This window comes from Rhinolophus sinicus, linkage group LG11 (genome assembly GCF_036562045.2).
Source record: "Rhinolophus sinicus isolate RSC01 linkage group LG11, ASM3656204v1, whole genome shotgun sequence".
NCBI lineage: Eukaryota > Metazoa > Chordata > Mammalia > Chiroptera > Rhinolophidae > Rhinolophus > Rhinolophus sinicus.
In genome coordinates, this window is record NC_133760.1 from 67,896,409 (window position 1) to 67,921,929 (window position 25,521).

General features: G+C 41.0%; 1 protein-coding gene across 1 annotated transcript in view; it reads right to left on the bottom strand.

The window, feature by feature from the left end:
• SND1 (staphylococcal nuclease and tudor domain containing 1) overlaps positions 1–25,521 on the bottom strand; it is a 413,670-nt gene that overhangs the window by 209,676 nt on the left and 178,473 nt on the right. The window contains exon 12 of the mRNA XM_074315643.1: positions 11,589–11,689. Coding sequence (XP_074171744.1) covers positions 11,589–11,689 — 101 coding nt within the window. The remainder of the gene's footprint in view (positions 1–11,588; positions 11,690–25,521) is intronic.

The window sequence follows — 25,521 nt, forward strand, 5'->3', positions numbered from 1 at the left end:
TGGGCCCTAAGCCCATGGAGCGTTTTGTTTTGTTTTTTAATTAACCTTTCGGGAGGTCGGGGTTATTTTGGTTCCTGGCTTTGAAACACAGTAAGCCACTACACAGCTTTTGTGTCAATTCTCACTCGATGGTCTGATCTCTCCATAGCCACAAGCTGTACGGTGACACAGAAGGAACACAGCTTCAGAGGGAGGTTTCTGAGAAAGTGGTGACAAGAATAAATGCTTTGCATAGTTGCTTCCTAGTTTAAAAACGAGGAAAAAAGTGATTTTTTCAGTCAACATCAAGATAATTCTTTGGTGGGGAAGGAAGAAAGATGGGGTAAGACTTGCCCTTGTTACTGAGTTGATAGGTGATGGTTTATAATTCACAATTTTAACACAATAGAAGCTCAAATTAAGCCAACAGCCTGCGGAATCACAGCTGATACGTCCCCAGATGTATCAGAAAGCCACAAGGCTCCATGTAAAACCCAAACCGGAAACCCGACAGAAGGTAGCCTCAGGTTTCCTTCGCCCTCTATGAAGCTCATACTATTGAACATTTCTGCATTATTCCAATCATACTGACCTTTAGAGCCAAAAAGTTTCTAAATCCCTCCAAGTTCCACTTGTAAACATTTTTATTGATGGCACAAAAATTCACAAAGGCATCATAGCAGAAAGGGTCGTTCTAGAAGTTCCACAGAATATGATTTCCAGTGAAATTTCTAAGGTGGGGGATACAAGAGCCCTTGTTAGAACACCCAGTAGCCCTAACTTTGTAGTGTTTCAGACACAGAGATAGAAGGAGACAGGCTGGGCTCACTAGTTAGAGCAAGTATACCCGTGTACGCTCCTTGCTGCCCACCTCTTGGTTTGAAAGATATTATTCAAGAAATTTCTTTTATTAAAGGATAAACTGTGTGCCTATTCAGTGGTAAATATGAGCTAAACTTCTTGAAACACTAAAAATTACTCATCATCATCTATTACTTCTACCTTTATTTAAGTACTTATCAATCATTACTGTGTTAAGTTAATACAGTATACATTCAATATTTAGTGGAAAAACGGATGCAATTTAGCCATCATGACAATTTAAAAAGTGAGGAGAGAGATAAATCCAAACCAAAGTGCCTGCTGTGGAACAATAAAAATGAACTACTACCATGCAAGCTGAGCCCTAATCCCATGGAGCATTTTGTTTTGTTTTTTAATTAACCTTTGGGCATTTCCTACATCTTATTTAAGTTAATACTCAGAACATTCTGTGAGGTAGCAGTATTATCACAGGATGAGTTTGGCCAGGGGCTAGCATGAAAAGTTGAGACTGGAATATAAAAACATTCAAGAAAAATTCTTTAAACAGGGAAAAGTTTGAGCAAAAAAAAAGGACAGAAGACCACTAGATCTGAAATTAGGTCAGTGGGGACCAGTCCAGTGCACAGGCTTAGCGTAGGGCTGATTTAAGTTCTTGATTATATTTTAGAAATGATGCTAAACATTCAAAATGCACAGGACATTTAATCTTTACAACAGCTCTATATGAGGAGTGGAAGTATTATTTCTTATACAAGAAAACACCAAGGCCCAAAAATGCACAGCTATCTAGGAGCAGAGCTGGCATTTTCCCTCAGGTCTGCTGGCCTCGAAAACCTCTTTTTGAAAAATAGCCACAGAATCTTAAAATCCAACAATAACATGCCTTCGACTTCATCTCAACACCATGCCAAGTGGTCAGTTTTCCCCTTCCTAAATTCTTAACAAATGCCCAGTTCTCAAAAGGAATGCCCCAAATAACAGTTATTATATTAGCCTGACTAAACAATGGGTAACTCCTCCACCTTATTTTCCAAACTTTTGAAAATGTTACTACAATTTTTATTAATTTTTTAAAAATCCACTCAGTATGAACTGGAGCAAATTCCTGTTAAGGGACATCATGACTGGGAAATAGAAAAATCTATACAAACTTCAACCCTATTTCCCTTACCACTTTGTACTGGCCACAGGAACAGCAAAGAGAAAGCGGCAGAGAAATGGCATAAAAAAGACACAGAATGTTTGCTTATTGGTAACCACATCAAATGTCCCCTCTCCTTTATCACATCAGTTGTACTATCCAAAGGGATAAAAAATGCTGGCAGAGGTCAGAAGGGCAGGCTGAGAGCTTACATGCACATGACATCCTTTACAAGGTCCCACTGAAATGACAGGAAAGACAGACATGGACAGGAACAAAGGCCTAATGGTGTCAGAAAACAAGAAAGTGTGTGACCAACATCTCAGAAAGTCTGCACAAATCCTGAAAGACAGGGAGCAGAGGGGATAAAACTGGGGGAGAACCAGGGGGCACCTCAAGGGCCTTTATTGACAAATACAAAGCACCACAGTGAGTGGGCTTTGGGGACATCATCTGCCCACTTACCCAGGACCAGCATTCAGAAGGGCTGGGCCAGCCAGCCTCGCCTCTGTTCCTATGATGCCCACAGAGTGGCTGAGAGCAGAGGGGTTTGACCCTTGGCGAAAACTCAAGAAATAGTCTCCCAACAAGTACAGACATTTCTTCTACCACTTACTTTGCATGTTCCTAAATAGTTCACATTCCACAAAACCACCCAAAACCCCTAAACAAATGGTGGCTTGAGAGAAGAGCAGGGTTATGGGTAGACCACTTAAATCCTATGGAACTTTCTAGACTAAGCACCAGCAAAAACAACCCAAGGGGCACACACAGTTAAATCCCTACCGGCAGAGTAGCACACTTCCTCCTCCTTCTAGATGAGTTACTAGAGGGCTGTGTTTCCAACCAAGACCATTTTAATGAAAACATAAAATCCGATCCAGGGGCAGCCTTATTCATGAACACACTGGTGTAAACCAGAGGGTGTCTTCACAGCTGTTCCAACAACATCTCGAGGGCTGCTACTGGGCTTAACACAACACAAAGCACAAAGGTTCTCGAAGCCACTGTCATAGTCATGACTTCAATGGAAGTTATTGCGATAGATTTCTCATCTTTACATTTTCAGATTTTTCTTTTAAAAGTCTTTATATATTGCTAGAGCCCTCCCGTTAGATGTTAGAAAGCTTATCCTTTATTGTTTCTCTAATGTATTTGGGAACGTCCCTTACAAACCAACAAGAGTTCAACTTTATACCAATGTGATTCCCCAAATTACCAATGTCATAGGAGATGGTAAATCACTTCAAAGAAACACTTGTTATAGAACAGAGGGCAGGTGATTTATCTGGGGGAAGGACCTTAGATGGAGTTTGTGGCCTAAAAGGAAAGCAGAGGCACAGAGTTTGAGACAGAACTGGCCAAGCACATCACAGACACCACCCCAGTGAGATACACTGAAGCTTTCTACCAGCCGAGGAAAGCCGCCTTTGCCTTGACAATTTTAGTCGGGTCTGAAATTTGCCTGCTTCCTGCGTGTTCCAGTCCAGACACTTTCAGGCAGCGTGTAAGACGGCTGCCTGCTACTTCCTGCTCACTGATTCCCTTTCATGGCCCAGACATCTCAGGGAAACAGACATATATACTGCAGAGGGAGGAACAACCATGCCAACTCCAACCAGCTCCTCCCTTCAGAAACATAGATCAAGGTGCACAAAATCCTCGAGAACTTATGAATGAAAAGAAACGAAATAAAGAACAATTAGTCATGGGGGAAACAGATAATTCAATAGAAGAGGGTTTTTATTTTTATTTTTAAATAACATTCGCAGAGATAGCAGAGAAAATATTGTATTCATAGACTAAGAACAGGATTCTATTAGAACAGAACACTTACGGAACAAAGAATTTCACCCTGAGCGCAGAAACAACAACAACAAAAAAACACAAAATCAAATGGGCTAGAGTAACCGAATAGGCCCTTTATAAATTTCATGGGGGCACAGATCATTTCAGTTTTAGAACTAACTACCAATGTATTTCTGATGTCTAACACAGTGCTTAGTTCATACCAGACATTCTATAAATACTTCATAAATGAACGAACGTAAGTAAATGAATGAGTGAGATGAATAAATAAAGAGACGGGGAATGAATGAAAATGAGTTAATATGCATGGCTGGCTGGCTGGCTAAGCAAGCAGGAAAGTCATGTTGAAGACGTCTCCTTGAATAGAGAGGAAAAATGCAATGGAGGTCTTTAAAAAATGGGAGAAAAGCTATAACGATATGAATCATATGATACAATACACTGATAAATTTCCAGTCAGAGGCAAAAGAGAAAGAAAATAATTCAAGTAGCAACAACGGAATCTCCTTGAGTTGAAGACACTGAATTCAGATTAAAAAAGCCAACTGAATATGCAAAAAACAGACATCTAGAAATACTTTAATAAAATTTCAGAAAGCCAAAAATAAACAGAATTTCAAGACCCAGAAAACTTTCAGGGTCAAAGTTTTACCATCCAATGCATGGGGGAAAATATCAAGGTTCTTCACCAAATGAAAGGAAATATCACAAAAAGAATGATTTGAGATTCAAGTGGCAGCTACATAGGGGGAAGTACAAAAAGGAAAAAGATACGCAGGGAGAATTAATTTAACATTTCTTTGAATGTTTAATGACATAGGATTTCCTTTTCTATAGGTCTAATCACACTACCATACTTCTTGGGCCAGCAGTAACACACAATTTTAACTGCTATAGGGGTGGGGGAGTTTCAATTTTTAGGATCAACCCAAAAACAAAGCTGAGAAGACAATTACAGTGACAGGAGAGAAATGCAATAAACGCTATAAACCTTAATAGAAAAAGAATACACATTTTTTAAAAGGAGGGAGGAGTAAGAAGGAAGGGTAAGCATATAATTTCCTAAGCTTTTGGGATGGGAAAGCACATAAATATGCTAGAAAGTTAATCAGAAACAGTAACTGAACATTATAAAGTTTGCTATTGTTAAACTAAAATAATATAACAAGATTAGGGGTTACAGGGTGGAAATATAGTGCAAATACTAAAAAAAAATCATCTTTTACATAAGGAAGTAAATAGACACTGCTTAAAGCTAAAATTTGAAAAGCAGTGGTGTTAATTTATAACGTTCTAGGGATAACCATCCAACAAAGGGAAAAGCAGACACTGTTGGGAAGTTAGCGTATATGCCTCTGCCGGGTGAGGCAGGAGAAGGTGAACAGTTCATCAGTTTACCAGGAGACCCCGGAGCAGGATGGGAACCAGAGTGAACTGTCGGATTCACAGAGCTCTACCAACTCCGATGACCCAGAAGCTGTCATGTGAGCAGCAAAAGGACAGATGGGCTTCAGTGGGTAGTCACTTGAGCATTTCATTTTGTCTAATGACAGGTTAAGTTACTGACTCATAGAAAAAAAAAAATACAAGAGGGATTATCTTTCATTTATATTTTAACCTGTTCCTGAGGGGTGAAGTCTCTAAAAGTATCTGGAAAAACCTGAATAGAAAATAATCTTTTTAGGCAGTGTTTAAATAAAGTCACTTGTGTTTCTTAAAGCAAAAAAAACTGCATGAACACGGTTCTGTGGGAAGCAAAGCCAATGAATACCCCATAGGACTCTTGAGGCCTCAGCAACCAGAGCCAAGAAATACCAAGAAATGTCTGTTGCTTTGTTCACTGCTATATTCCCAGTGCCTGGCACATAGTAGGTGATCAACAAATATTTGTTGAAAGAACAAACTGATAAATGTCTTGTTCTTAGCAGACAGCCATAGAAGCAACAACCTGTCCCTTATCTGGGCCTGGTCCCTCACTGAGCGACCGCGAGGGCCCACGGAAATCGGAATGGACAGCATTTCTACTTTTTCAAACAGGGCCTCCAACTGAGATTATTCTGAACACACTTAACTGTATCTCTAAACATTCCAGAATGTTCCTCTCTTATGATGAGCTCCCCTTATTTGGAGAAAAGCCTTATTTTCTCCCAGACTCTCCTCATTATACTTCGGGAAATTGATGAGAGACAGCTTCCCAAGGATCAGCTCAGAGAATATTAAGCCTTAGTCCACTGCCTGACATTCCACTCAATTGATATTGGGGGAAAACAACAACAAAAACGAATAAAGACAAGGGAAAGAGCACACATTGCTCAGCAAAAGATTCTGCTGATTCGTGTGACCCAAGGATTCCGTTGTGGAAAGCTGCACTGAACTTCCATATAGACATGATGCTAATACGATAACACAAAACCAAGAGGTCTGTGAAGAAATAAAAAATGGCAGCAGGAGATTTCCATAGGCAGCCACAAAACATGTGAGTAAAAGAGGGCTCTGTCTGAAACTAGACAGTGTTTTCCTGACTCTCACCTGAACCCTTGCAAAAGCCTTCTGAGCGCGCTTTATGGGACCAGTCTCTTCAAATGATCACTATGTGCTTCAGCTGCCAGGACATAGGTGCAGTTATTCACCTATTTCTTTCCAAAGTATTTAAACTAAATGCCACAAGAGTCGCCCAATAGCCTCAGAATGGTGGACAGGTGTACTTCCACTACCCAACATAGCAGAAGTCACACAATTATATAAATCAAGCAGCCTGTGACTTCTAGAAAATCTAAGGTGCTCTTTTTAGAAGTGGGAGGTGGTTAGGTGTTTATGATATAAGGGGAGGAAAAAAACCTTATTCTGCTGTTTTGGTGTTCTTGTATCTTCAAAGCAGAAAAAGGTTGGGAAGAAACCCCACCAAGTGTGATGAAATGTAGGCAATAAATGTGTGGAGAAAAGGGTTGGTTGCCACCCAGCTCCCGCCTCCTGGCCCAGCCAACAGACATTCATGCCGTCTGCGTACTTCCTCAGGAGCCGGAAGAGTCCTTTCAGGATGGCGTGGCCTCTGAGTAAGGACACTAGGCCAGAAAATAGGGTTTCAAGAGGCCACTTTCTTCCTATGTTTAGCTTAATCAGACATTAGTATGTTTTATGATTTGACAACTCAGAGATAGGAGGTTTGGCCTGACAGTGAAAGTCTTAAAGCTGGGGAACTGAGGCCCAAAAAGCTGGGGATTGTATGACACGTCTGCCTCCAACGGCTGAGAAAAACCAAACTGGGATTATATAAAAGGATGTTCTAGAAGGATGAGACCTAATCTCACGCTTCAGTCACTCATAGAACAGCTGGGGAAAGAAGCATTGCTGCAAACTGGAACCACTGAAAAAGAAAAAAGACAGCAAGCTCCATCTGTGGACAATCCCAAGAGATGCAGAGGGAGTTCATAAAGACGGCTTTGAGTCTGCTGGATGTGAGTCCTTAGAACAAAAAGGGAACTAAGATGTCCCAAGCCCAACACAGCTTCGTCACCATCTCTGCCACCAAGGCCACACTCACAGGGCATCAAGGGGGACGGCAGTGGCTTTGGAAGGATCATGTGGGAGGAGCCAAGACTTGCAAGGCAGGGAGGCAGGAGACTGAAAAAAATGTTTCAAAAAGCACTACTGCAAAAAACAAGTCACCTCTCAAAAAATGTGAGCTCGTGCAGAAAATAAACAAGCATCATCCACTGTTCCCATTCCATAGTTCCATCTCTGTGCCGTTCACTTTCCCAAAATGGGCCATGTCTGTTGTCTCCTATTGTTGTGAAATACTTTACCTAATGGGACACACGGGGAAAAATACCTTCGTGACACTTTATCTAATGGGTATGTGACAATTTTCCAGGAATAGGGGAGTGGGGTGGTGTCAATTATGAGTACGTATGTGTGAGGCTGGACCCTGAGTTATATTTTTTAGGTGGCCCATTATAAATGTGAACAAATTTTCTTTTAACACCTTTCTTTGAAAACGTGATCTGCAGAAAAGACATGAGCAGTCAGTTAATAGATTATATGGGTTTGCCAAATTGGAGCTCAAAGTAATTGGGAAGTCCAGCAAAAGTAAAGGTCACCCAAAAAAATCTCACTCTTCAAAGAAGGCTCTGGCAATAACAAAAAGAATGAGATTTTAATCACTGAAGCTAATTACACAGAAGACTAAATCACAAGAAGAGTTATTTAAGTGTCTTAATACAATAAAAAGTAATTAACAGGAAGCGCCATCTTGACAGCTTCTGTCACAAACTGGGCCTAAAAGGATCAGCTAATTCCCAACTCGGGAGCCAGAGAATGAGAAACAACTCACTTTGAGCTTTTTATTTTTTATCTAAACTGTTTTGATTAGCAGATAACAACTCTTGCCGACTCCACAGTGAAGTTAATCAAGGAAAAACATTTTAATCTATGAGAGGAATGATGCACCTTGTTTTCATTGATTCCCCAGAGGGCAAGAGACGTGGAGTTGAAGACTGTCACAGCAGAAGGGCCTCCCTCCCCGCGATCCTGTAACTCAGCTCCCTCCCACACATCAAGAGGACAAACAGAACAATCAGGCTGAACCCTAACGAGGACACACACAACTCACACGCGTGGGCATGGGAAATACATGTAAAAATCTGCTCTGAAATAACCCTGTAGGAGACTCTATCTCATCTGTCTCTTCTTTCTCATGCCCCTGGAATTAGCGGCTTGAGGGAAGCTCTTCCCGAGTCAGAGAATCCCAGTCGATCTCTTGAATAACAGGAAAGCCACTAGTTGCGATGTGTAAGTGTCTAATCCTACAGATGACAGCTGACATCATTTAGATGGCATTGTTCCTTAATTCTACGGCATTTCTACAAGCATAGACAAAGCCCGTCTTGGAGAGAGGCGATGCATTACTACAGAAGCTCTCCTAGCTAACCTTCCCTTAACTGCCTGCACTTCCTGGGTCTCTGAAAACCTACTGGTTAACACCACTTAGAGCGACTGAGGGCCACTCTGATACACCTGTGCACTTCTATCCCAACCTGTTGTAGCATGTGTTTCGGTCCCCAGATCTATTCATACTGGTTGTGCTTGTTATTTTAATTATGTACTTCATTATATGTTACATTAGTAATTGAAATGAGTACAAAAAGAAAGTGTGTTTACGAAAACAGTTGAATACTTTTAAAAGGCTGAAATGGAGAAATAGATTTAAAATGGCTACAAAATAAATATGAGCGAGACAAGTATAACAGACAAGGGGGACGCAGCAGATCACAAAAGTCTAGGGTTCCATAATTAGTGCTTTTAAGTCCTCTTTCCAAAGAGGAAGTTATGCAATTCACCAGAATATCAAATAGTTGATCCATCTGTCCATACATCAAAGATTTGGAAATGCATGTACATTTTTGTGTTTAAAATAAAATTAAAACATCTAAAATAAAAAAAGTTAAATCCCCTTCTCTAGCCAATCTTTTCAAATAACTAAGCATTCAAGTCAGACAGAATGCTTTTAGTATACCTTAATTCTCAATATCAGCTGAGTATTTGGACATTTTTATTAATACCTCAATTTTTCTACAATATTATTTGACATTATTTAAGTATAGAATATTCAGGAAAAAACAGCAAAAAAAAAAAAAAAAAAAAAAAACAAGTCAAAGGAAAATAAAGAAAAGCTACGAGTAAGACTGGAATACAAAAAGCATGTTTCCAGATTCACTCTCTAGAGATGCACTGTCTTTGGTACCTTCCAATACTTAAACAAAAGAGGAAAACTATCAGAAACAAGTTTTCCAATACTGATCAGATAAAAACAAACCTGTAACACAGAAGAGACATTTAAGGACGCCCTGTTATGCTTCATAAAGGAACGCTCTGCAATACAGTAAACAAATCATTCACAAATTTATTGAACTCCTACCATACACTGAATACTGAGACTACATCAGGAAACAAAAGACACAAATCACTACCTTCAAGGAGCTTATTGTCTAGTGAGGACTGGTCTCAACAATATCACTAAATCCTGTATCTCTCCCAATTGTAGCACAGCCGAGTCTAGTTTAGTAGAAACAAATCTATGAAGGAAGTCTGTACTTCCCGGGTACCCTGCCAGGCTGGTCTTATTCAAGGTTAATACTTTGGTAAATCGTAAAAAACTGTTTCTTACAATCCAATGACAAGAACCAGGAAGTAGAAATTCAAGGTTATCATCTCTGGCATGAACCCACAGTTCAGATACATAATATTGTTAATTCAGACCAATCAACTTCCATTGTTAACTGACCAAATTCATAAAAAGGTTGACACCTTCTTACCAGGACTTGAGAATCTGAGTAAAACTTTGGCTGGAACAGAGTCACCTGACCTCTACAGAAAGGCAGGCTAGCCTTTCTGGGTGACAAGGCTAGCCACGTCTGGGTGACAGCCAAGATCAATGAAGTTGAAACCTCAAGGTTTCATGGCACGGGACATGACCATAACCTCCTATTCTGGAAACAATTTTACACCAGCTATCTCAAATTCCCTTTGCAAATAATCCCTATAGAACACTCCCAGAATATCTCATTGTAAGCAGTGTAAATTTACTTTTAAAATATACCTCAGAGGTAACTAAATGAAAAAAAAAAAAAAAAAAATCCACTCTAAAAGTTTGTTTCGGTAAACACGGGTGGAAGACATCTGCCAAAAACAAAAGCAGTGCGTTTTTACAGTAGTGATTTGTTTTTACCAGTAATGGGAATGACCAAAATATTTCCTTTCTCCCATTTCAAAAAGATTATCTGATTTGTCAAGAAGCTGCTTCAAACAAAACAAGACGCCTGTGGTGGTGTTAAGGTAATGACATCAAGAGCCCAGATTAAGTTTCTCTTGGCAAAAACGAAGTCTCCGATCGTTATGTGAACAGCGACAACATTAATATAGGGCTGGTAACAGGGGCTGAAAATACTTATTTCCAGATGTGACCACAAGAAAGAGGGAAAAAGGCTCCTGTCCGGTTGGAGAGCTTCTGGAAGATAAATCAGCTACAAGATTCTCTTCTGCAGCTTAGAGATGTTTCTCCCAAAGGGCTTCATTGTACTTTCAATAAGACAATCCCTGTTTTGATGAGAAACCTATACTTTTCTTCCCCTCCACCAGGCCCCCTTAAAAGAAAAGAAAAATACCAGTTTGGTAACAAACAGCATTTAAGATTGTTAAATAGAGAAGGAAACAATTACCATGCTGGTAGATTTTATGCAGAGTAAGAACTGCTACTGGGACTGACTGACTATTAATATTTATGGTAGAAGCATGGCCCAGTAGGTTTCTGCCATCTCCCATCAGATACCTCCCTTAGAGGACTGTTCATCCATCAAGCTCTCAAGAGACTTTGGAATACAAGCAGGAAACAGCCCACACTCTAGAAGAGGAAGACCCTGTCATCTACTGACTACAGACACCGACACAAAGAAAATGTCTAACTAACCTCTCTCGTCCTTCCCTCCTTTTTTACATTTTTGGTCTACAATTAAACTTCCTAAACTATTATGCGAGAAATCTTTCAGACTACTTTCGGATAGTACCTAGGGCCTGACTAACACTCAGTAAATGGCATTATTAATAGTAATCGCGCGTGCCATAGTACACAGAGCCCAATACATCTTAAATAACAATAATGAAGTATATGATTAGCTAATGAGTGATTATAAACTCCTTTGCAAACATAAAGTGCTACGCAGGCACATACCAATCATAAATCATTGTGTTAAGAGCAACAGAAAGCCAATCAGGGTGAAAGGAAGGAAGGAAGGAGAGACGTGAATGAGGAGAGAACTCTTAGGCGCAGCTAAGCACTCACATTCCTCCAATGGTGACAGTGGCACAGGTACGCTCGGAAAAGGCAGGCACCGTCTCTGTGGCTGGGCTGGCTGGTCTGATGTAGTCCACAGTCACATTGACCTGAAAATAAAGAATCAAGGGAGTTCAAGTTGGGAGTTGGCAACATAGTGCGCTAGCAGCCACTCACACCGGCACAGCTGTGAAAGCTCACCTTGCTCACAGTTCCATTTTCTGGATCTAAGATTTCAAACAACTGAAAGATAGCTGAGCCACACACCACTTGAAAATATCTGCACAAAAGCCACATCTGATAGGGGGCAGTTCTTGGGTATACCAAGAACTCTTAAATATCAAGAATAAGAAAATGAACCCAATTTAAAAATGGATAAAAGACCTGGACAACTCACCAAAAAAGACTTACAGATGGCAAATAAATCACACGAAAAGATGCTCCACATCGTATGTTATGGGGGAAATGCACATTAACACTACACACCTATTAGAATGGGCCAAATCCAGAACACTGATAACAAATGTTGGTGGACACGTGGGGCAGGAATTGTTTAGTGAGAATGCAAAATAGTACAGCCACTTTGAGACAGGATGGTGGCTTCATACAAAAAAATATACTTTCGCCATATGTTCCCAAGTTGAAAACCAACGTCCTCACAAAAACCTGTCCACAGATGTTTACGGCAGCTTGGTACATCATTGCCCAAACTGGGAAGCAACCAACACGTCCTTAGGGATGGCGATGGATAAATACACTGTGGATCATGAAGTCAAAGGGATACTATTCAGCGCTAAAACGCAATGAGCTATCAGCTATGAACAGACATGGAGGAGTCTGAATGCATGTTACAAAGAGAAAGAAGCAAGTCAAAAAGCTGTGTATTGTGTAATTCCGACCATGCTATTCTGGAAAAGCAAAACTATGAAGGAAGTGAAAAGATCAGCCATTCTAGGGACTCGGGGGACAGACAGGGATGAGCAGGTGGAGCACAGAGGATGTCTAAGGCAGTAAACCTACTCTGTGAGACTACGATGGAGGATACACGTTCTTATGTTTGTCCAAACCCATAGAGGGCACACGGCGAGAGAGAACCCTAATGTAAACTGACGATGTGTCAGTGTAGGTGCATCAATTACAACGAATGTATCGCTCTGGGGGGGGGTGGGGGGTGCTGCTAGTAGGGAAGAAGCACATGGCAGGGGGAGGGGGGAGGAATATGGGAACGCGGTACTTTCTGCTCAATTCTGCTGTGAACCTAAAGCTGCTCTACAAAAAAAAAAAAAAGTTTATTAAAAAAAAGAAAAGATGAGTGATGCCAAATGAGAGACAAATGGCTGAATATTTAAGGCCCCACAGAAATTGTACTTGATAGAGCAGAGGTTTGCAATGTTCCTGCAGGACTCCGACACATGATGGTAAAGCAGGTCTTTAACCTTCAGGCGCCTTTGAAAACCAGCTTTTAAAAAATGTGAGATGCCTCTAAGAAAAATTGCATGTAATTTCAGTCTGCCATAAATTCTCAAGGACCAAGTGAGGAACTATCAAGAAGAGCAAACAAGGGGACAATCACAAACATGCTAGGGACAGGTTTCACACGATGTGAATCAAAATGACACAGCTAACCACACACCCAATCCAGCAAAGCTACAGTTAGGACGTTTTGGAAAAAAACAACCCAGGACAGCATGGACCAGAAGAACCCTTAGGGTCTGAGTTAAGAAAGGATGTGTATACAAACAGGTTAGGAAGTTAGGAGCCTAAAACAGGAAAGCTGGTTAGTGCCGGTATACACTAAATATATGGGTTACGGACATACTGAGCAACGCCTTTTCTTTATGATAAACATGCTTCTGTCTCCACAGAAACACGTATGTGCCATTACTTAGCCAACATACAGGGTCTGTCCTATAGAATCACAGTAGGTGCTTGGTTTGGGTCATGGCCCAGGTTTACATAGCTGCACTGAAGACACACAGTGGCTGAGCCGTCTGAAGCCACCCCCATAGTCCAAAAGTCTAGGATCCAGTTTCCTAACCGCGTCTTTAGTTCCCGTCAATCAGCTTAGAGACAGCCCACATCACCAGCATCAAGTCCAGCCACACCGCTGATGAACACCATTGAAATCCTTTCAAATTCTCTGTTCCTCAAAAACTCATTTTAAAATGAATATGGAAATTCTGAAAAGGACAGCTGCCTCCAAATTCTGTCAGATCACTCACTTGAACACTCCATCCAATCACGTTTTCAGAGCATCGGCCGTATCAGAGAGAAAGCCAATTAAGAGCTGAAGGTAAGAAGTAGTGTCATAATACAATAACACAGAAAAGCAGGAAAGCTAAAGGCGAATCCTAGAGTCAGGAGTCTGCACTGAAATGACTGCTTGGGCTTATCCATGTGTCTAACGCTAAGGAGATTGGTAAACAGGAGGAATGTGATCAGACTGGAGTGGGGTGGGGTTGACCTGGTACCTCCAACAAAGTGGTGTCAGTGGTTTCCCTGTGTGCAGCCAGCCAGAGCTAATACAGGCCCAAGACAGAGCAAGAACCGAGGGCTACACAGGGAGGCATGGCTGACTCCACCCCCAGGGAGGGGGGATGCTCTCACCACGCTGTCCATGTCCGTGCACCCGGCCATCTCCTCTACACCTAACGGACAGAAGCAGGAAGGGGGCTGGGAGCACACCTGGATACCTGCTGAAGTTGTGGCAAAACCACACAGGAAATCAGCAGGTCACACAAGCAAAACCCCAAGGGCGCCCACACTCAGGAATGTGAAGTAACTCAAGGCCACGTTTAAAAAGGCCATAGCCATGGGTGCGGTCCAATTTGGAGCATTGGGTAGGAAGTCAAAAAATATGTGCATATGAGGGGAGAGGTCCACATATCTTTGTGGAGTCACTCAATCCATCTAACAAGCTGAAGCCCTGAATTCTCCCACCAGGGGAGAAAAATTCACCCTGCTTAAAAATAAACGAAGTGCATCTCAAGGTTCCCTTGTGTGTACCAGTGCCACCCTCCTCCTCAGCACACAAGAGTGGATAGCAGCTCTTCAGTGCCAAATAAATCACACAGAGCGACATTAGCTCTCCACACAGAGGGAGCGCCAATCCATCAAGAAGGCCACTTGAGGAGCCGTGGGGGTGGGGACAATGATAACAAACAAAAATGAACACCTGAGCATCTGAGCATCTCATCTTCCAGTCCAGAGGCCAAAAGACATGCGATCCCAAAAAAGTCTCTCAGGGAGAGCAATGGGAAGACCAAACAAACCAAACCAAACCAAAACAAACAACAAAAAACACTTTAATCTTCAATCACCAAGAGAACCAAAGGCTACACTGATCTGCCAATTAATTTTTTCCTCTATCTAGAGAAAGAGAACTGAAAGTAAGTAAGAGATTAAAGAGCTCACTGGGGAGGCAACATTATTTAAAAAAAAACACACAAAAAAACCTCAAATACAAAGGAGGCCCTGAGAACAGCCCACAGCCAAGACACACACTTGCAGACTGTGATGACAAATCAGGAATTAAAGTCAACATGTGATTAGCACGCATGTCCCTCTCCTGCAGATTCTGAGATCTGTTCCCCTACCTTGGAGTTTTTCCATCTCTCGATACTCATCACTGATTTGTCAGTCACATGAAAAACAACCACAGTTTAAACAGTTTCAATGAAAACAACTGCAGATATCAGCAATGTCTTCATCTGAATAAATGGTAACCTGAATTCTGCGCTTGTGGGTAAGTACATACGGAATGGCATGAGTTAAAGAGGAGTAATGGGTTAACGCAGATGTGGTCCTCATTTTTCAAGCAAAGATACCTCTGGAATGTTTGGTATACAAGTAGGAATTTTCCAGGTATGTGACACAAAGGTGGGGCCCAATCCCTCTTTAAAGCAATGACCAAAATCGAGGAGCCATGGGCTCTCGCTTGGCCCCACCTGTCACTCGCTTACAAATGAGTCACAAACACCTTTGTTCTCTTGGAAAATGAGAGCACTAGACTACAGCTTCAGAGTTGCACTGAACTCTAGAACTCTAAAAGATAATTTAGCCAAGCATGGTTTACTAGACAGCGTTTTCTTGGACCTCTGTGATTCCTATTTTACATTTACTCCAATAAACTGGAACACACAGATTGTATGCTCCAAGAGAAGGGAGACCATGTCTTTTATTTACTGAAACTATTGTCACAGCCTGTACATGTAGAAGCGCATATAGGAAATATATTTCATCAATGGATGTGTGTAATCGGGAACCTTTTCAGACATAAAATTTTGAAGCACACTTTTGAAATGAGGGCATTAGGCATTTTGAGGACACTTTTGTCAAGCTGCTGATCATTCTGCTGTTTTATATAAGAAAAATATATTAATTTAAAGTAGGGGGCGGGGAGGAGTATTTTGAAATTGGGATAAAGAGTTAATTGAAGCCATTTCTATAACAGATTAAGCAAGGAAAATATATATAATTTCCCACATTGTTTCTCAAAGAGGTTCTCAAATAAAAGAAAGGGTAGCAGGCAATCTAATTCATCTTTGGTCCATTAGACTGTGGAGTTTTCCTTGAAAGCAATTTCAAGGACCCTTCAGAGGAACTAAGATGAGAATTTAGAACCTAATTTATGCCTCAATCTCTTATAAAGACTGGAAGCAGTTTAGTCCAACAGAAGAGTTTTGGGCCACACATAAGGAATTCCAAAGATCTATGGCTGTTATTCATTACAACTAACTAATCACTAGAAAAGTGTCAAACCACCAAAGAACTTCATAGACTTTATGATGCTGATGATAATGAAATGACAAAATCGCAACTACCTATGCATAAAAGATAAGGTAGGGAGAAAAACAATTGCATATCACAACACTTCCAGGCCGAAGCCTGAGTTTAGTTTTAATATAACTAGGGCTGTTATGTGAAGCTATTTTGCATAATTGCCCTATGGTCCCACCCACTATTTCACATGGCCAATCATAAATTCACGAAGAGCTGTAATAAATACCCTGCCTCTCAAATAAGCTCTTATATGACCTGTCACTCTCAAGACAGAATTTCCAGGTTGTTATGGAAAGCCTCTATGCACCCCAGACGTAGAAAAGACAACATCATCAGGGCAAGTCCAGCTAATGTAGCCAGGAGATAAAAGTAAGTAGAATAAAGTATTTCCCACAGCATAGATAAAGACATGAACTCTGCATATGAGCTGTGTGAACTTACCTTCCCTATGCTTCAGTTTAACATGGACACCTTTGCCTATCTCACTGTTATAAGAAGAAATGCATTAATACACATGAGGCACTTATTTAGAGCTGGGCCTGACTCACAGTAAGCTCTATGAGTCAGTTATTTTTAGATAAACATATACTGATTTTCTTAGAGGACAGCCTGGCACAAAGTAAGTGCTAAATAAGTATCCACAAGATAAATAAATCAATGATGCATACATACACATATGCATAAATAAGATGCATGTTGATTTAAATCATTAGACTACCGAAATCATAAGGCAGAAAGACTCAATTAAATATTTTTCTCCTTAAGGAGTTACAGCAAACAAGAATATATACCTCATACATATTCATCCCAACTTAGAGATAAATAGGGCTTATTTTAAGGAATGATTTGCTAGTATTTATTTACACGTTTTGCAGGTACCTGTTATTGGAGATTTTATTTACTGAATATAATTGAAGCAGAAGGCAGGGAATTATCTCAATTAATAGGTTAACTAGAGATATTTTTGGAGGATACTCCTTGCCTTACAAAATTCAGAAGCTAATGAACAAAGAGAGACCTAGTTTCCATTTGCTTTGGATGTAACAGGACGTTCCATAACACTGCTCCATATTGATGTATTCTAGATCTTTTTTCCCTGCTAAAAAGCACATTAAGTAATTATTCTAAGAATATAAGTTATCTTTTTTTTTTTTTAATTTGAAACATGTTTTGATCACCCATTCATCTACAACAGGACGAGCTTCAAAACAAATTGCTAAGGAGCCCGCTGGTCCCACTTCCGGGCACAGCCTGGGCGTCCCTCCCACCTGAGCAAGGGGCCCTGAAGGTGCTCAGCAGAGAGGGCGCCAGCTGACAGCAACGTACGCACCTGTACATCTTCTAGTAGCGACATTGAGAGAGGACAAAGAAACAGATCGAGTTATTTTTAATCATATTTCCAAATACCCCAAACAGTATCATATCAACATGTGACCAACATTAAAAAAGGATTACTTTACTTCTTTCTTTCATATGCAGTCTTCACAATCTGGTGTGTGTTTTGCAGGTACAGCAGGGCTCCGTTTGGACCCGCCCCATTTCAAACACCACACGGCCACGGAAGGTTATGGTCCTAGCAGACTGCACATGCCTAGAGTATCTGTCATGGCACAGGAGTCTTAGCCTTGTTCCTCGCATCGGATCCTAGCTTCTGTGGTCCTGACTTTCTCTATTTTCTCCTGTGAACTCGCAGTATCTTCTGTTTTGTGAATCCCTATAAACACTCCTAAGCTACATATGCAAAAACACAGTAGGAGAAACCAGGTATAAAAAAATAAAATGTTTATCCTTCATTTTCTTTTAAAAATCCATTACCTGACTAGACTAGAAAGATAAGCCATTTACGTTTTTTCAGTTCCAAAAAAGAATTTTGGGTGTGAGAACACATTTGTACAAAGGGGGGGGGGGAACTCCTAACTTATAACTACCATTATAAAGTATACTCTGTTCAATAGCTTGATAAAGATACTTTATAGGGACTTCTACCAATTCAATGGCTATATTTTACTTATTGTTGATTTGCTAATACAACTCTAGAATTCTTTACCTTAGAGTCTGAAATGTAATGGATGGATGGTGACTATCTGGTTTTGGTAGTTACGAATAATGCTTCTGCTGAGTACTGATGTTATTAGAAAGAAAATGAGCAATTGGTAGATGTGCACTATGTATTTGTATAACCGCAGACCAAAGCTGAAATGTATATGCTCCATTTGCACATCTTTGAGCTCTGATATCTCTTAAAACAACTTTTACAGATTAACTGACAAAAACTACACTGCAAAGATAAGGAGACAGAAACCAGTCTCCCTCCCTACCTCTCCAATCCAGCCTAGATATAGTCTTGTAACGCCCACTTCCAAATCATTGTAATTAGGTGCTAAGGCTGGCTGTTTATTCACATGTATTTATGTTGCTTTCTCCCATCTACAATCACCCTTCCAAACTCCCACGCAGAGTCGCAGAGTCAGAACTATTTTGAGCACATTTCATTTTCATCAATGGAATGTTAACCTATTGTGCTTACAAACCTCTAGAAGCACAGAGTCAGGGAGCTTTCTTATCTGATGCATTTCTGGCAAAATTAAACCTTTAACCCTCCAACTCTCCTGCTGGAGGGGCAGATGCCTTTATCTGCTGTGAGGGGAAAGGCAAAACCCAGCTTAATGCAGGGCCCCTGCAGACACTGCGAAGCACCAGCCCACATTAGGCATTCATTAAAGTAGACATCATTGTTCCCCCAAAAAACATTCAGTTTGGTAAATATTTAATTAGAAGCATACACTGGCCTGAGACCTATAAATGTATGTGAAGCTGTTTTATATAAGGGGCCATCTGAGGTTGGCAAAGATTTCTAAAAGTAATGGTAACAAAATGGAAACAAACATAACATTAAAATGGACTGAAAATTTACTACACAGTTTATTATATAAACTAAAGAATAGGCACACATAAATCATTAGGGAAATATAGTTTGACAACTGAAAATATTTCCAGTAAACCTGATGAGGATTATAGAGGAAAACAGAGACCACCATTGGAAATAATCTTGCAGCTGCAGGCATTTTCATGAATCCTCTTAATTGTTAAGTCCTCATAAACCTATAAATATATCTAAAAAAATGTAATCTGTGTTTGTGCTAATGCTCTGACCAATAGCTTACTCATTACTCTATCATGGTATCACTCGTCCAATACTAATTTTAATGCAACACTGTCTGTCCCTAAAAAAGAATGCCGGTGGCCCCCAAAGGACTACTGGAAACTACCTCCTGTGTCCCCTGCATGTTTCTTACTCCTCATGAGGATGGAAGTGGAATATGGGTCTTTTTTTCTCCTCTATACAAGTGTCACTCACAGTCATCTGTGTCCAAAATTTCCAAGGTCAGCAGCAGTCAGGGGAAATTAAATCACTTTGTCCAGAACGCTCCCTGGAGGAGGTCCAGGCACACAAGCAGCACAAATATTGAGATACTTCTGCTTTTTTTTGTAGAACACATACAATGTCACCCGGTCTTTGAAACAACAGCAGTAATAAAACTAAGATGCGAGCCTCAGGGATAGGAAGAAAGGGGATTTGCTTAACGACAAGAATTATTACTGGAGGGGGAAAAAAGGATATTATTAAGACATGGATAAAAACAAAAGGTTACATTACATTTTCTCTGCAAATATATGCCAATCTATGAAGGAAATGTCTCCACTCGCCAAAAGGCCAAACTGGGAAATCTAAGCAATAAAAGTGGGGGCTAAAGTATTTACCTTGCCAAGAGTTCCAATAAATTCTATTGTGCTGGGGGTTAGGTATTACTTGGGTGTGCAAAGCCATCGTGCATTCAGAGCACACCCATTTCTCCTACATGCCCATGAACTGGTGTTCAGAAATCAGTCAGACAAGTAAATGAAAGGCTACACTTAGAATGGTGAATTGGACTAAAAGAAGTGTGTCAGGACCTCCAAGGAGCATTATGAAGGAAAAATATAATGATTCTTAAGGAATGCTTGCCAATGGCACAAAGAAATAGAGCCCAAGGATACAGCTGTTCTGTTATATAAAATATTCTCCGTTTTGTTGCTAAGAAAAGATTCCAAGATAGTCAGGTGTTAACATCACAGGCTTTTCTTACTTGACACGCACCGGACTCTGCCTGTATTTCACGCAGAAGATAGAGAGCTACTAAATGAAACGGAAGTTCCTTGATCAAAGGCACAGCAGGCGTACAGCATTAACACTGAAGGTCAACGTCTGAAACTACACACAGACACTGATCAAAGGCCAACCTGAACTGCATCTGTGTCCACCTCCAAATCTAGGTCTCCTGACTTGTAGCCACTGTTTTAAAAAGCAGGTACATGCACACAGACAACTCTCCGGGCCACAAACACAAATACACATTCAGGAACCGGGTGATGAGCAGTGAATGGTAAACCTAGGTCAAATGCTGCGTTTGCCATCTCAAACAGCCCAAATTCATGAAGTACGCTGGCTCTAGGCAGCTATATAGATAAAGAGGCCTTCTTCCAAATTCACACATCTCCAGTTTCCACTGCTAACTTATCCTGGACAAGAAGCAAAATTATTGCTCAGGTTCTTCAAAAAACTAAAAATTACCATATGCGGTCTGACAATTAAGTTCGTGAACTCATCCTAGAAAAAGTGCTACATCACTACAGTCACCTTCAAAGTTCTCCCCTTGGGAAGCTACGTGCCAGCGCCTACTCCACCCTTCAAAGCAGTTTTGGAACTCTTTTTCTGGAATGGCCATCAGAGCTGTCGTCGTATTACCCTTGATGTCCTGAATGTCATCAAAACGTCTTCCTTTCAATACTTCCTTTCTCTTTGGGTAAAGAAAGAAGTTATTGGGGGCCAGATCAGGTGAGTAGGGAGGGTGTTCCAATACAGTTATTTGTTTACTGACTGAAAGCTCCCTCACAGACAGTGCCATGTAAGCTGGTGCATTGTCGTGATGCAAGAGCCATGAATTGTTGCTGAAAAGGTCAGGTTGTCTAACTTTTTCACGCAGCCTTTCCAGCACTTCCTAATAGTACACTTGGTTCACTGTTTGTCCAGTTGGTATAAATTCATAATGAATAATCCCTTAAATACCTAAAAAGGTTAGCAACATCACTGTAGCAAGTTCGCGAACTTAATTGTTCATCTGACCTTGTAAGATCCAGCAATTCTACTTTTGAGAATATTCAATCCAAAAGAATTGAAAACAGGGTCTCAGGGATATTTTTACCCCATGTTCATAGCAGCATTATTCCCAATACCAAAAGATGGAAGCAACTCAAATGTCCATCCATGGATAAAAGGATAAACAAAATGTGGTATATACATACAATGGAATAATATTCAGCCATAAAATGAAAGGAAATTCTGACACATGCTATGACTTGGATGGACCTCGAGGACCTGTTGTTAAGTGCAACAGCCCAGTCACAAAAAAGAAATACTGTAGAATTCCAACGAAATGAGGTTATCTAGAGTAGTCACCCTCGAAGAAACAAAGTACAATGGTGGTTGCCAGGGGCTGGAGGGAGGAGGGAATGGGGAATAGATGTTCAATGAGCACAGAGTTTTGGTTTTGCACGATGAGAAAGTTCTGGAGATTGGCTGCACAGCAATGTGAATATACTTAACACTATTGAACTGCACACTTAAAAATGGCTGATACGGTAAATTTTATTTCGCCACAATTGAGAGAGAAAGGGCGCACTGAGGCTATTCTACCTACACAAGACAGTTACTCCATAAGGCAGTAACTTAGCAGCATGAGCCAGGCAGAAGCCAGACAACTCTTATCTCAAGCCCAGCCAATTCCAGAATCTGTTTAAGAAATTCAAGAGGATACTTCCATCACAGTCCCTGAAAAATAGATGGCTACCCAAAGGAAACAATAATTAGAATACATGTCCAATAACCCGTTAAAAAAGGAGAACTCGGAGGCAGGACAAATTATTCCACCTTTTCCGGGATATGAAATATCTCTGTCTATTTTCCTACTTCCTGAAAAGAAGAGCTAACTCCGGCAATGTGTCTAGGTACCACAAGCTAACTAAAGGCATGGGCTTCAGCATTCCTCAGGAGCAGTCATAGAGTGGGACAGAGCATTCTATAGCTCATTGACTTCCCATGAAATTGTCAAATAATGGTGGCTGTCTTGTGCTCTGACATTCCCTCTCCTATGAAGAATAGACCTCTCTTGGAATCTGTCACATGCAGAGCTACACACTTGGGGAAACTTCATTGCATCCCACCATAATTTCCCCACCTCTGTCTAGTTTTCCACTTGAATGTAACGACTGTTGTCCATGCTTTTGTCTAATGAACTTCCATGTTCATGTGTTTCTTGACATAGTATTTTTCACTGTTGGCAGGAACCTAAATTGGTACATCTTTGGAGGTCAAACTGGCAACTGTGGTAACATTTAATACGCGGGTGTCCTTTGATTCAATAATTCCACATCTAGGAACTTAGTCGATAGAAACAAAGATGTACGTACAAGCTCTCTGTCCTTCGCATTCTTGGTTGTTTAACATAAATGCATAATTACAAGTTGTGACCTAACTCTCACACTAGCCCATGAGTTCCAAGCTGGCAGTGATTGTGGCTATTTTGTTCTACTAGTGCATTACCAGCACTTCTCAATATGCTGTAGCTGTGAAAACCCAGGGCGAGCTATACATTCTGCTATGGAAACATGCCCTAATAAAAGAAGCAAACTACAGGGTACTTTCCACTTTTCACTATCACCATACATTTCTGGGATTAAAAATTTTTAATTACATTTGGAAGAGGAAAACATAAGATTAAGTTTTTTAAAAAAATAAATGGTATTGGAATAAAAGATACAAAAATATGCCTTTATTAAACAACAGCAACAACAAATAACACCCCACAACTGGCCTGCTCACCACCAGACTTCCGTGTTGACTATTTCCTCACACGAGGCCCCAGGCTGAGGCCAGGGTCGCCACTCAGTGGTGTCTGCCAACCAAGAAGAAGTCTGCAGGGCAGGCGAGCCACCGTGGAGGACACACTCATGGGGGCTTCCGGGGGCCCAGCGGTGTAGTGTGTCCATGGCAGGCGGGCATCACTATCTGCGAATCAACTGCCAATCTCACTGCGAGCTGATAACGGTGCTGCTGCCACCACCTGCCTGCCGTATGTTTTCTCCACTTGTCACGTAACAAGGAACTGCACTTGGCGGGCTGATCACTGACAAGTCTGACACCACTGGTTGCTGTTTGTTAGACCTAGCTGCAGCTCTCCATAGAGCTGAGGAATAGTGAATGAAGGGTAGGAAACAATCCTTTGCCCAACGACCAGACACTGAACCCCAGCATTTTGCAGCAGACTAGCCTGCCATTCTCCGTGTAGTCCTGAGACCAAGGGCTCAGGTCTGAAAGGCTGTGCCCCATCCCCAATTCATGCCCTGGATCCTGTTTCCTGCTAGCAGAGTAGACGAGGGGCACACATTTCGTAGTCCGACAAACTGAACTCCTCTGTCTCCCCCAAATCATCAGGCTCCCGAAATCATCCCAGTACAGTCAATAAATTTGACGTCAACCCAAGGGGTTTCCTTTTTCCGTCTAGTGTAATGCACAGATTAGTGAAAGTATGACACCGTGAGTCAAGGACTGGTGATGATGCAACACGCTCACAGCAGCAGATAATCTGGAGAATGAAGTAAGGAAACATTTGTTTTCCGTACCAGTAAGCTGCTTCCACAGCCCCTTTTAGTAGAACTGGGACTCATACATTCATGTCTGTATATACCAGAGAATCTCAAAATATAAGGCGTATAATCTACACCTAGTCAACAAACTGGAAACTAATTTCCAAAAAAAGAGGGCGAGCAGCAGATTTTTCAAAGAAGAGTTCCAATAAAAGAAAGTGAACACACAAACAGGACTGGAATCAATCAAGCACGTTAACCAAAAGTCTCCTACGCCCATTAATACTGAAAAGTAAAGGTGATTATCCAACAGCACTTGCCACTGGACAAATACATGCTTCCCTTACGGAGGGAACTCCTCTCATATATTTCAGCTGCAACCTGCCTCCATCCTTACTCTCACCCACCACTTAACTCATTGGATAAAAGGCCACTCCACACATTCCGGGTGACCAGTTAGCTCAGTTGGTTAGAGCATGGTGCTGGTAGCACCAAGGTTGCTGGTTAGATCCCTGCATGAGCCACTGTGAGCTGCACCCTCCTTAAAAGAAAAAAGAAAAAAAAAAAAAAAAGCCACCCATTCTGCTGCTAATCAGCCAACATGCAGATGTACCTTTTCATCTTTGAGATAAAATTTTATATAGTACAATTGATCATTTACCCATTTTAAAGTATACCAGTTTAATGGGTTTTAGTATATTCACAATGCTGTGCAACCGTCACTATTATCTAACTTCAGATCACTTTCATTACCCAAAAGGGAGTCCTTTACCCACTAAGCACCCTGGCCCTCCTTCCCCCAGCAGCTGGCAACCACCAGTCCACTTACTGTTTTTTTGGATTTGCCTGTTGCGGACATTTCATGTAAATGGAAACAAAAATAAGTGGTCTTTTGTTTCTCACTTCTTTCACATGGTATTGGGCTTTCCAGGTTCATCCAGGTTGTTCCATGTCAGTACTTCATTTCCTTTTATGGCAGAACATACATACTGCAGATTTACTTTTGAGACTGCAGCCATAATAAGAGAAAGTGCATTGAGAACCACTTTAATAAGATATTATAATGATAAAAATACTCTTATTTTTTATAATGAGAGAATGTGCCTTGAGAATCAGCTGAGAGAGCAATGAACGGCATATGCAGAAGAGCTGTCATTAACAAACACAACTAAGGTGTCAGAGTCAAATTCCATTAAAGAAAAAAACCGCTCTCTAACAGAGAGGAAAAGATCTTTCAGTGCCTAATTCTCAGGGGATGGTTCATATAATCCATCAATCAACCAGCCACTTCAAAGGAAAGCAAACTTCCTCACAGCAGGTCATTTGTTCAGGACACTATTTAGGATGGCAAAATGACACAGATATAAGCTATGGAAAGGTTCTTCCAAATAAAATAATCGCTATAGGCTGTACCCTCTCACCGAGGGCTTCTGCTTCCAAGTTTCCTTGCACACACTCACTCAAAGTGAACTTGATG